The sequence below is a fragment of the Trichomonas vaginalis genome, chromosome III (genome assembly GCF_026262505.1).
Source record: "Trichomonas vaginalis G3 chromosome III, whole genome shotgun sequence".
NCBI lineage: Eukaryota > Parabasalia > Trichomonadida > Trichomonadidae > Trichomonas > Trichomonas vaginalis.
Genome location: NC_067205.1, coordinates 21,589,776 through 21,603,734, shown reverse-complemented (window position 1 = coordinate 21,603,734; position 13,959 = coordinate 21,589,776). Strand labels below are relative to the sequence as shown.

Sequence of the window (13,959 nt, the reverse complement as noted above, 5' to 3'; positions counted from 1 at the left end):
TATGGTTTCCGATATATGTTCCAAATATAATACCAACAAAATGAAGGATTCCGTATGAATCTCTTGTATTTTCTGGCGAAATATGCGAAATGTACAAAGGATTCATCAATAAATGGATATTTGCGGCTATCAATTGAAAGGCAATGACAACAAAAGCAGCAAAAACGTTATACTTAGATATTGAAGCTTTTGATACAAGAGCGATTGAATTTGAAATACCTGCAGCAATTAAAATAAATTTTGTTCCGAATTTCCTGTAAGTAAATATAGAGGAAACAAGTGTGATGATGGTTATTGGTAAAACTATAGCAGCTAAAATATATTGACTCAGTGAGAGGCCTGAAAGAAAAATTATAGGAACACTCTTCCAATTTGCAATCGCACTTAATGCTGATCCAACGAATACAACTCCTACATAATATAATTGCTTATTCAATAAGATTCCCATAATTGTCAAATTTGACAACGATACATTTTTCTGACATTGGATCCATATTGAAAAATTGAGAAAAATCTTAAAACCGCTTTAAATAGAATGTATTGTTTCATTAATGAAAAATTTTGATAAAAAAAATCTAAAAAAATCTAATAAATTCGCTAAAAAAATTGTTTAAATAATTGGAGTATTCAGATTGTCTGACTTTGATTTTTCTTCTTCCTGTATGTTCTTTAGTTCTGGGAACAATGTAAAGCCATATACAATTGTAAATATGCCAAAAACAATAAAAATGATGAGCCAAATCTTACTGAAGAGAAATATATGGATAGTGTCAATCAAAGACTCGCAAACAATGTTAAGAATTTGAGAAAAGAAAATAAGATTATCTGAAAATTGACAAATAAGAGAGAGGCCAACGCTGCTTAAACCCAAGTTCATACTTATATTAAAAAGATCTCCCATTATAAATCTAAATATGTTAGATTTGTTCATGAAATTTAATATTGTAACAATTATTAAGAAAACTAATACAAAAATAGAGGAAACTATCCAATGCTTCCTTAATCCAAAGAAATAAATCGTAAATATGATTGTTATAATTGTTATCAACGTTAATACATAAAAAACAATGTTAACTATGTTAACCTGATCAACAACTGAATGATCATGTACTATTGGAGCACAGTACCTAGGTACTGCATTTAATCCAGACAAAAATGGAAGTAACGTTAATGCAGCTGTATGGAACCAAAGTTTAACGTTTCTTGGAGCTTGTAATTCTTCGGAAGTTTCGGGAGTCATGTTAGGAATGAAGATAGTAAGAATGGATTGTATGATTGAGATGGCTGCATAAACGTATGAGAAAATTTTCCAATGTGGAGATATTGCAATACGAAAACCACTTATGGATCCAATTACTAAACCAATAAAATGGAATATTCCATATGAATTTCTTGTATTTGACATTGAAATATGAGAAATATATAATGGAGAGAAGGATAAAGTCTACCCGACCCAGGCGGTGCAATTAGAACCTGTTATATAATCCATTCTGAAGCAAATAAGAACTTGTCATGTATAGGCTTTATCTGAGCATTTTTTCTCAATTTCACCTTGTGTCTTTGATTTAATAACATTCTCAAATTCTGTCAATGTCAGCAAACTTTCTTTTCTAACACTATTTTTGTAGAAAAATTAAAATTTGTTATCTTTTGTAGGGAAATAGTGGATCACCTAGCGATTTCGCTAGTCTATATTCGAGAAAGCTTTTCGACAGCAAAACATCTGTCCGACCATAAAATCTTAACATAGTGTAAACAAGAAAGGTGAAATTTGTTCTAAAGTTCTGTTTCTGGGAATATGAAAAGTAACCATAAAACATTAAAGCAGAGCAGTCTTAAAACTTTGTCAATGACAGACTTGTTGACAGAGATGACGCGATTGGAAAGATGAAGTCCAACAAAAGTTCTTAGAATGCAAGAAGACACATGCGCTGTTCTTGAAGATGAAATAGAAAAACAGAATAGATGAGCTATTAAGGACAAAGAACTTTTACATGAAATATGGTTCGGAGAAATTTGACATAACTCCACCAGAAAAGAAGAAGAAAGAAAAGAAAGAAAAGAAAGTAGAAGAAGAGAAGAAAGAACTGAACCAGTTCCAGAGAAAAGAAATTTGACATGTAAAAATAAATTTTATTTTTGAAGACATTTCTGGGTCAATGTCATGTTCTCTCTTCCTCTTTAGGAGCAAACACTGGCTTAGACTCTAAAATCTTTTTACCCAATTACTTGAACTCTACAACTTTAGACTCATAATATTCATAGTCGTCTGCTTTCTTTGGTTCATAAGGTATAACAAGTTGTATGCTTGGCCTTCTTTAAGTTGTGAGAACGCTTCTGTCAAAACTTTCTTTGACTGCTAACAAACCTTCTAATGTCTAAGTCTTCAATTTCGCAGCACCATGTTTTAGTCACAATGCAAACTTATGTTCGATGTTCCATAACTTTGCTGAATGAAATGACTTTTCAAAATGGTAGAAGTAAACATTCAAAAATAATTGTGAATGGGTCTAGTTCTTCTTTAAGTCCTGACATGTACTTGTTTACTGAAATATATTTGCAATCTTTTTCTATCGGATAAAAAAAATATTTTTTTTAAAAATTTACTCAGAAAAATTATTACTTTATATATCTTGCCATTCCGAACTTTGAAAAGATGTTTTATACCAGCATAGAAATTTTTCTCTAGAGCTTGGTCTTATATTCGTTTTCAAATGACAATATTTTTAATATTCTTCATATAGAAAGCCTTTTTTTCATACATTTCATAAGGACAATCTAACCAAGAATAGCGCATATCCATTTTCGTTATCTAGGTTCTCTATATGTTTCTTCTGTTTGCTAGAATTTCGCTTTCTCTATTTTAGTTCTATGTCTATATATTTGTGGCTTGAAAAGATTGGGCAAGAAGGGTTTGGCGCTATGTAAAAAGTTATTTTCTGTCATCTTTTCTATCGGATAAAAAAAAATATTTTTTTTTAAATTTACTCAGAAAAATTTTCTTTGTATATACACCATTCTGAACATCTAAAGACTTTTGACATTTGCCAAGAATGTTTCGTTTTAGAAGCTGTCATATAACCATATTCTTGACAATATTGTTTATACGATCGTACAATGACCTTTCATCTAAACACTCAAAGTCAGTTTCATCTATGAACAGTTATATACACTCTTGTTTGCTTCTAGCAATGTTTGTCTCTCTTCGGTATGTGGAATTTGTCTTGATTGAACTTAGAAATATCTAATGTCATGAATATGAAGAACAAGTGGTTGTAAAAAGTCAGATGTCAAAGTTTCCTGCTAAGTCTCAAAATATTCTGTATCTTGCATATGAGCTTCTGAGTTCTGACAACTACATATTTCTGTCAGAACTTTCTAACTTCATCGGAACAGCAATTGTTTTGAAAACCAGAATGAAGTTTGCAACATTTTCACAAACTCTTTGGACTTTATATTTTCTTTCAACAACTCCAACTTTGTCTGTTATAAGACTCTTCAAAGCATCTGAGTTCAAAACTTTTGTTGTATCTATACTTTTGAAGTCGTTACATACTAAATAAGTTTCATATTCTCTATTGAAGAGTTAAATTTACCGCAGATTGTTTTCTAAGTTGTCATATTAGGGTTCGAATAGCCCTCTAAACAGTTTGCATAAGATATCTGTAAAGAAAGTGTTCTACCTGTTCCTTGTTTTCCAATTATAATGAGAGCAGTTTTCATTTTTAGCACTTGGATGTTGTAAGATGTTTGCAAACCAACATAAGATATACTCATAACCTTTTCGTTTCCATTGCATATAATTTCTTTGACATGGTCTAACCAAGCTTCTATAATATTTTCTTCCATTCTACTTGTTCGTATTTATATCCAGTGAAGATAGAATAGAAGTTTTGGAGAAGGTGTATAGAACTTTATACAGAACTGAAAAATCTTCTAACTTTGACAATAAGATATCCCAAGCATCTAACATCTTCATGCCAACTTTGTACAACTTTTATTTTCTTAAGTTTTGTTTACATTCTTGTTCAGACACTATTGTTGCTCTTGTTTGTTAAAGACAACATCCATTCTTCATGACATAACATTCTGGGCAGAGTCAACATAAATGACTAAACGTTTCAAATTTTCGACTGCTTTGTTATAGTCTCGAAATGGACACATATTTCTGAATGTTTGGAAGTCATAAAAATCTGAAACATCTATTCTGTACATTTTTATAAAATAAAAAAAAATATTTTTTTTATTCTGAGCTATTTGTTGCATTTGTTGTTCTTGAGCTATTTGTTGCATTTGTTGTTCTTGAGCTATTTGTTGTTGAAGTTGTTCTTGTAACACAATACTTTCACCAGTTGCATCTTCCAATTCGAAACTTTCTGCCGTCATTGACAAATACATAGCATAAAAGTTTTACAGGAACAAAGTTTGCGTCAACTAATGTCAACGTTATACTTGCCAAAGTGTTTGAGTTCACTAAGGTTGAAAATTCTGCATTCGAATGAACAATAGGCAAACCAGCAGAGAAAGTATTGTTTATACGCATAAGTATCTTTGTCATAGTAGTTTCTGTCGACATTCGAATAGCACTACTTGAACCTAAGTTTGAAACAATATATAAAATAGGTGTACTTAAAGTCAATGGAACAGACATTCCTTGTATGACACCTTTTCCTGTTATAGGAAACTGTTGGTAGTAAAAACCATAATAAGTTTTGTATTATAGCTCATATTGTTTATAGTAAACTAGTCGGACATCCAAACATAATGAAACCTGCTCTAGTTGCAGCACATGTTTACACTCGTCCTTAAAGTATTAAATAAGTCAACAAAACCTGTTGGTGGTATATCTGAGTAAGTATCTTCAAAGGAGTATTTTTTACCATTCACAACAATAAAGTCTTCTGGTGTCAAAAGAGCAAAACAGGCTTTAGTCGTCATTGTGTTTAAGGTTAGTTTAGCAATACCGTCCTTGAGGACTTTGTAAGTTTTGTTGTTATAGAATTATATGACTCGGGGTTTTTTAGTCGTAATAGTATAAACCATTGTGTCTTCTGCCATTTACTTAGCAAATAAATTTTAATGAAATGTTGTGGTCGTCAAATATTTTTATAACGTCTGGGAAACTAATTTTTAAGTTCAACGTTTCACTCCTTTCATAACGTATATCTTGTCAATGACATTATATGAAACACACCACAGCAACTAACGTCGGTTCTATTTCTTTGATGTTTATATCGTCTGCCTCTGTCAAAAGTTTCAATAGTTCTTTCAAAACTTCATGAGGTGCAATGACATATGAGTTCACTTTTACAGGGTTGTGTCGACCAAGTTTAACATTATACTTAAAGCTTGACAAATCTTCTCCTGAGTTTGAAGTTTGTCTTTCAGTTGTTGTAGTCGTTTCGAATATCTGCAACAGAACTTAAGTCTCTGCTAACTTCAGGGTATGTTGGTTGTTCTTTTATAGGAACTATTGTTATACCATCTTGGTCTTCGTATGGTTTCCCCACTTCAACATCTCTGTCTTTGACATTGACAACAACACTTTGACTGTTTGTTTGAGTTGGTGAATTTAACTTCACATCTGCCACTGCCATTAAACCTTTTGAAACACTTACGCTTCTATTTTTCGGAAATGACATTTTACTTAGAATAAAAAGATGGACGCATTCGGATACTCTTTGAATTGAAGCAAAAACAAGTTTACACACACAAACAATACAAATACATTGACAGAATAGTTCTTTATACAAACAATGGTAAATGTTATAGAATAGCAGTCTTTGCTGAACCAAAATATTTTCATAAAGCAAAGAAAGTTGGTATAACTGAAATGGTGAAAGTTCTTGAAGCAGACAAAAATATAACTTCAAAACTTACAGATATTTCTAAAGGAAAGTTTATAATACAATATTATGTCAAAACTGGCGTACTGTCAATATTTGACGGAGAGAAGTCAGTTCAAGACAACTTACTGACCTGCTGCCAAAATCTGCTCGATGGAAGCTGTCGTTATGCAATCTGAGGAGCCCCAGCAGGTTTCATCGAACGAATCTTCAAAGAGCATCTTCCGTGAAAAAGTGCTATTGGTTTTGTAAACTTCTTTGCTTTCAATTCATCTGGACCGTCTCTGTCACCAGTATATTGTATTTGTACAGTACCAACAGTTGAAATACCACCCATAAAGTCTTCTGAGTCAGCAAATGGAATGCCAAGCCAAAAGTTTGAACGGTCTCCATTTGTATATTGAGTTTTTTGACCTCCTGTATGAGTCCATACTTTCACATATGGCATAATAGAACTTTGCATTTCAGGGTTAATGGTTGTTGTGAAGTTGTTGTTAAAGTTCATAGCATCTAATGTCAAGTTGTATGACCTCATATCCTCAACTGTAGAATATTCTTCTCTTGGATAATATTTGCCATCTATGTTTATATGATATTATAATACCGGGGTTGTAGACAAGAATAGTCATTTATAGTTCGTCTGAACAGTACAAACAAGTATCTGCATGTTTCATTGCAGTTGTTAAAGCAATATCTGTTCTTGCACCTGGTCAGCACTTGGGTTTCCAACTTCACCTGCAAAGTCTTTGACAGATATTTGGTGTATAGGGAACATAAGTGGAACTGCAAATATATTTGGCAGCTAAAGCATTTGAAATATCTGGGTCCAACATATAGACTGCAAGTCTGCTTTCTATTCTCTTGCATTCAAATTTTTCGCATGTGAACTTAACTGGGTCCCAAGCAGTTCCAGCAGCATTGAAATAATAGTTTACTTCAGTGTTGAGGTTTGAGAAACCAAAGTCTAAGTCAACTTTGTCTTTGCAAAAGTCGGCGAATGACGTTTTATTTGTTCCCTCTACGTCTGTAATAGTGAATGGGTCTTGTGTTGGTGCAATGACTAAGTTATTTTTGCTTGGAGTAAGTTCAATAGAAATTTTTCCTGCCCAGTTTGGCAAGTATCTTAAAAACCTGAAGATGAGGAAAGATGACAAAGGAACTCTAAGTTTCAGTTTTACTTTGGTTACTGCTGCTGCAGTTTGTCAGAAAGGTTAACATAAACTCCTGGAACGTTAGGGTCAAGTCTTCTTATTTTCTCAATATTTGCATACTGGTCTGTTTGTTCTCTAGCTTGTGGTTGTACTGAGTTTCTCAAAGCGAACCATTCATAGTTTGCCCATGTTACTGTTTGAACTAATTCAGAGTTAGATATATCTTATATCCCATGAAACTTCTGGAGCATATTGGTATCCGACATAGAAAATTCCATTGCAACCTTTCTTGTCAGACAACTTGGCAGAAGGTTTTTATTTCAATGTCTTGTCCACGTATAAGAAAGAGTTGTCAATAGAAATAATATGAACCTGTCGCAAGCATATCTACTGTTGTTGAAGAACCTTCTCCAAACTCACCTACGTTTCCATAAGAAACAGCAGTTGTATATTCGTAAGTTCCAGGAACTATTTCTGACCTTCTAATGGCATTGTCGCATTCGTTATACCATTCGGAAACATTTCCGTTCATGGCATCCAAAACTGTTGGCGTTATATTCTGAGCGGCGTACATTTCATATGGGTAAAAATAAGAATAGTTGGATTTATGTGTCATAAATAGAACCCACGTGGACCAAGCTTTACTTTCTTCCTGGCTGAGTTTTTAAACTCTTCTTTTTCCTTCATTGCCACTACTTTTACTAGATGAAGTTACTTTTCACTACTTTCACTTTGTTCTACTCTTCTCTTCTTCTTTGGTAACTTGCCCTCTGCTTCAAGTTGTTGCATCTTTGCCTCATGTTCACTCTAGTATGTTGTAAATTTCCCATGTCCTTTTTGCCTTTGGGCTCTGGTCGCCCATCTCAGGTAACCTATATCCTAGAAAGATTTTGTCATAGTTTGTATTTGAGTCTTCGCGTATTGTTTGCATGACTCTTTCCTGAGTTTCCGGTTCAAGCTCTTCAAACAGAGCTTGTCCATATGGAATATGCTCGTTTCCAAATATTGTTTTTGTAGCCATTCTGGTTTTCTTTCCATGTTACCAACAATATCTTTTGTGAATGGGAAAGCTTTTACCCAAGTTTCAGTCTTGCGTCATTTATTTCTGTAGTTGGTTTTATTTTGTCAAGGAACATGTTTTTCAATACTAACATTTCATTTGGTACTGTCCATTTGAGTTTTCTAAAATATTCATCCCTTCTCAGTTCATTGTCTGCAAAGTAAGTTTTTATGACATTTTGTAAACTTTCGTTTGCAAGGTCATGTACAATAGGTTCTCTTCCTTCTGTCTCCCTAACTTTCTTTCTAAACTCTTCACCAAATATACCATCTTTATGGTTCTGTGTAGTTCTTTGAGATAAATGTTCTAGAACGTCAGGTGTTATATTTCCATCAGCCATGTTCATTTCATACTGGTCCAAAATATCTGCATCTTTCATATCTTTCAATGGCATTAAAGCCGCGCTGAAAATACCAGTTATATCTGGTTCACCATTCACTTCCATTGCGTCTACAACTTCTTGGAAGTGGGTTGTAAGTTTTGAACCACCTATCCGGGTTAGCTTTATGACCCCATCTCATTGTAGTTCCATAGTCTGCAGAAACAAAAGTAGGTTTGTTTCCATATTGGTTAGGTTCTGAATGAACTTTAAACAATGTTTCATTTCTATATGTTTTGTTGAAATTTAACCTTTTATTTTCACCGAGTTCAGCCAAAGATTGAACGTTATATGGTCGTAAGTAAAAAGGGTTATTGTATTTGCGTACATTTTCTTTCAGTACTTCCATTTATGCTGAATATTTTCATCTGGTGTTGGAGTCTTTTGTATGTCGGCAAACATTTTTCGATATTTTCTACTATGTCAGCCGAATTTTTCTTAGACTCTTGGAAAGATTCCATATTCTCCCGCATACACTTGTTGAGGGTCAAGATTTTTCGGCTGTTCAAAATCTTCATCTAGTTCTGTGAAGTTAGTTTCCAAAGGAGGGACTTGTTTGTTTCCTTCAGGCTCTTCTAGCTGTTGTTGCTGAACTATTTCTTCCATGTCTGGTTGTATCTGAACTTCTTCCTGTGGAGTTTCTTGTACTCATCTGCTGGCATTTCATATATTCCGAGACCGTTTTTAAGTTCCTATCTAAGTCATCCGGACTCATAAACCTTTCTTCTTTCGTTCCGTCTCTATTTTTACGCGTTTCATGAAGAGAGTTGAATTGTCATTTAGCTCTGACACCAAATATCTCGGAGTAAATTCAGTCATGTCATTTGGATGATATGCTATTAAATCAATATCCTTAGCGAGCTTGTATTTTCCAGGTTTGAAATTATATCCATTTGGTGCTGACCATAAAGCTAAATAGGTTCGGGTCAGTATTTCCTTCCTTGAACTTTCTAATAGCTTCTTTATATCTGTCACTAAAGTCAAGAGTATCTGGGTAACCATAGTCTTCCTTTAGCATTTTTAAGAATTCTTGGTTTCCTTGTTCTCTACTTCTTTTATGTCCTTGCTCTGTTTGTGGTTGTTGTTGTGCAGGGTTTTGAACTGTTGGTTGCTGTGCTGGTTGTGGAGGTGGTTGTGGTGCAGTGTTTTGAACTGTTGGTTGTTGTGCTGGATTTTGAACTGTTGGTTGTTGTGCTGGTTTTGGTGCATGCCTGTGTCTGTGTCCATGTGACGATGTAAATGTTTTAGGTAGTCCTGGTGCAGGTGCTTCTCTTGGAGGGTTTGGTGGTATATAGGTTCCACTAGCTAGTATATAAGTTCCACCAGCTGGTATATAAGTTCCACCAGCTGGCACATATGTTCCATCTGCAGCATAATGTCCTACCTGACTTTTCGTTTTTAAGAAAGCATTTACTAGGTCTGTTTTGGTCTGTTGTAACTCTTTTTCTTGACTTTCCACAACAGCTGCTCTAACGGCGTCATAGGCACTTTGAACTGCCTGTCTCGTTGCTGCATCTGTTATTTTCGTCATATTTTGTGCTACTTCTCTTAACTCTTTGTCGAAACCTTCAGACTTCAGTTTCTTTCCAGATGAGAAATCGTTCACTTGTTTCACCTTACTATGAAGAGCTTCGAAGGCGTTCTTAAAGTCAGCATTCATTAAAGCTTCATTTGAACTGTCTTCATCCGCTTGTATTTTTGTCCTTATTGACCCTATAAGTTGGGCTGCTTTGGCGTTGGCTTGGGCATCTAACCAGTCATTGTTAGCTTTTATATATTCTGCGCTTTTCATTGCCTTTTGCATGGCTGCGTCGTTATTTTTACTTTCTTGTGCTAAGTTTTCATACTGTACGGTTTGGTTTTGCAACTGTAAAAGTTTTTCTGCCTTTACATTTGCTTCAACTTCTTTTTTATACTCATCGCTATCCATATATGTCTTCAGGGCTTTTTGTTTTATCTCTTCATCTTTCAGTACTTTATATTGAGTAGTATGGTTTTTCAAATTTATAACATCTTGTTCCATTTTTCTACTTCTGCTGCTTTTTCTGACACTTTTTTCGCATATTCCTCTGTACTTAGTTCTTTCAGTTGTTCTTCTTTCTTCTTTTTCTCTACGTTTAACTCATTGAGTTTCTTTGTGTGTCTGTCATATTCTAGTTTCTTTTCGTTTTCACTTATTTGCTTCTGTATGTCTATGTTTGACTTTTTGACATCTGATATTTGATTTTTGAGTGAACTCAAATTCATTTGACTTTGAGGGTTATAAGCTGTTCCGTCTGCGGCTCCACCATAGCCTGCCATTTTCGCTAAAAGTGCCGCTCTTAAACCTCCACTCTGTGCACCAATAACTCGGTTTAAAAGCATAGGTTGCTTGACATTTGTTGCAACATAGTGGGGTCATTCATTATTTGTTGTTGCAACTGTTGTTGTGGTGTAGTTTTACTATTGGATGTTTCAATGCTCTCTTCCTCTTACGTATATTCTTACGTAGCTTACGTGGCATTTTAAGTGAAGTTAAAAGAGCGGTTTTTGACAGAGTTTTATATGACACTTTTTGTTCAGCACAAAAAACTACTCGGTCAAAGTGTTGTCGGTTTTGTAAAATAACCTTTCTATCTCATTCTATAAGGGAGAAAAGGCTTCTCAAAGTATACTTCCTTGGAACGCCTGTAACTTTTCCTGTAGCGACGATAGACCCTTACTTGTCCGGACAAAGTTATACTAAACATCTTCAGGGCTAGAGGGCACGAAGTGCCTGGAGGCCCCACTACCTTTTTTTTTTTTTTTTTATTTATCATGCAATTCTTCTTGCGACCAAAGATTTGAATAAAAGTTCAAAAAATAAGATAGCTTAAAAAATAATATACGGTAGTGTTTACTAATAGATGAATAGTATATCAATTCTATTAAAATGGATTTGATCCAAAAAAATATATAAAATTTGATCATAAATAAAATCGTTTTAAATTACTTCTTCATTTAAATTATAACAATTATTTTTGGTTTTATATTTTTTGGATCAAATCCATTTTAATAGAATTTATATACTATTCATCTATTAGTAACACTACCGTATATATTTTTTAAGCTATCTTATTTTTTGAACTTTTATTCAAATCTTTGGTCGCAAGAAGAATTGCATGATAAATAAAAACATTTAATCAAAGTCAATTTTATTTTTCATATTCAAATGGACTGAGTGTTAACATTTAACATTTTTTGCTAATTGTCGTCAAAAATTAGGCGTAAAGCAAAAATTGATATTTCATATGGTTTTATGATAGATAAGCATTATATTCCCACTCATTATATTCGTAAATTTTGAGGTTTATCCTTCGCTTTTCAGATCATTGAATTTGATTTTTATATAAAATAGTTATATATTAGAAAATAATATGAGTTTATGTGATATTATTTTTCAGAAGATTTTGTGTTCTTCTTCAAAATTTTATTTTTTTATTAAAAAGAATCTTTACAAAATATACATTTACTTTAATTAATATTTAAAAACGTGCTCTATCAAAAGTTCCAAAAATTCAATACTTTAGCTTTTCTGAGGTGTCACTTTTGATGAATTTCTGTTTACAACACATCGTCGTCAATTCTTCACCATTGATGTTAAAACGATTTCGATTACGGTAATTTCTTTTCTCTTGCAATTCTTTTTCTGCAGGAGTCAATTCACGAACATACTTATTATGTTTGAGAGCTTCTACAGAACAAGGGCAAAGACCGCAGGCGGCAGCAGCATTTTGAACCGTTCTTAATGATACTGATTCTTGCCATGCGCTAATAAATGAGTAGATAATGGCGTAGCGCATCATTGCAGCATTGCTGTTGAACTCTTGCTTCGGTGCCTTAATGTAATCTCTCAGATAATCCGTGAATTTGGACTTTAATCTTTTGGCAATGCCAACATCAAATACTTGTAAAATGTGTGTTGTATGTGCGGGAAGAACAATTAATTTGATGTTGGCACTTGCCAAAAGGAACAATGCCAGAGGATTCTCGCGGCTGGAGTGTCCATCACACACAATGAGAGTAGGCTTGTCACGTATATCTTCTGGCATTCTCTGGCGTTCAAAGTTAAGCCACTCGATGAAGAAAATGCAATACAATAAGAATACACTTCTGTTCACCCAGCCTTTTGGCGTAGAAGTAAACCAACAATGTTTTTCGCGCTGGAATACTTTCAGTTCTCTAGGTAGTTCTGCAATACATGGGAGAACAAAGAGAGGTGGGACAGATTTGCCTGTCATTGAGCATCCGCATAAAGCCGTAATGTGCGGAAAGTTTGGAATTCCTTTGGCGATCATATGCTCTATCTCCTCAGGTAATGCAACTTTCTTCTTCTTAAATTTGTTTATGAATGTTTCATCGATACTAAAAATCAACTCCTCTGGAGTACTTTCGATTGTTTCACGATGTTTATCGTAGAATTCTTCGATAATTCTTGGTTACACACGCCATGTACTTGATTCTTCAATCTCTTGGCATGCCTTAAGCTTGCACTGCAATTGCTGTAAAATATGGTTAACATAAGGTCTCGATACATCGTCACCACCAAGAGTATTGATAACTTCTTCTGCAAGAGTAGGACAATTAATCTCAAGAAGGAATCTGTAACCATAATCTCTTCTGAGCTCTTTCAACTTGAACGCCTCGTCAATAATGTCAGCTGCTTCTAGAGCTTCACCTTTGTAAGCAGAATCTTCGATAATTTCTTTTAAAGTGAGCTGATCACGCTCGCATAGGTATGGATCTGCACCGCCATGATTCCCTTTTTCCCAGTATAGACCTAATGCAGCTCTTTTAAGTGCAGTAGCAATGAGATTGGATGTTAAAGTTCCGAGATCTGGGTATTCTTCCTCCCATGCAAGCTTAGTTTGACTATATGTCATACCTTCGGCGCGACAATTGATGATAAACTTTTGTTGTCTACCAAGAAATTCGACTGTGAGAAATTCCATTTTTAATTTTAAACGAGCACTTGAGCCACGTTTTATCTGACTTCACCAGCCAAAAAGCCCCTGTACTAAGTGTCATGTTTTTGTTTATTTTAAAGTTTCTGCCATGTAATGGTTTACATTGCAAATTTTTTGAATACTTTACATCACCATAAAATGGCAGTACAAGGCTAGTTTATCGGTACAAGGCTCTTGAAATGACCTTAGAAAATTAAGAGGGATTTTTATTTTTGAATTTTTTTGGAAAGTTAAAATTGCGATTAAAAATCGATTTCCGGGAGAACTAAGCATCTCATCATATATTTAAATCGATAAAAATATTAAATAATAGTTGAATAGTATAACTACGTGAAATTATGGCTGAATATACAGAAAAAATGAACATATTTGACATTTTTGAAAATTCATACGTTAGATGGTGACAAACTCATAAACTATACTTTAGCTAAGATTGATATATGGTTTCAACAACACATGGTTAAAATCGTAAAAATATTTTAGATTTCAAAAAGATATATATGGTAATATAATGGAACAGAGTTAACAATAGCATGTA

At 33.9% G+C, this 13,959-nt stretch overlaps 2 pseudogenes across 2 annotated transcripts, besides 3 other annotated features; both read right to left on the bottom strand.

Annotated features, from left to right (window-relative positions):
- Positions 1–1,439: 1,439 nt before the first annotated feature.
- Positions 1,440–8,635: a mobile genetic element.
- Positions 8,636–9,147: 512 nt separating this feature from the next.
- Positions 9,148–10,939, bottom strand: TVAGG3_0739470 (annotated as a pseudogene). Its single transcript has one exon. A coding segment is annotated over exon 1 (1,792 nt).
- Positions 10,940–11,988: 1,049 nt separating this feature from the next.
- Positions 11,989–12,026: a mobile genetic element.
- An 800-nt stretch (positions 12,027–12,826) lies between these two features.
- TVAGG3_0739450 lies at positions 12,827–13,406 on the bottom strand (annotated as a pseudogene). Its single transcript has one exon. A coding segment is annotated over exon 1 (580 nt).
- A 199-nt stretch (positions 13,407–13,605) lies between these two features.
- Positions 13,606–13,959: part of a mobile genetic element that runs on past the window's edge.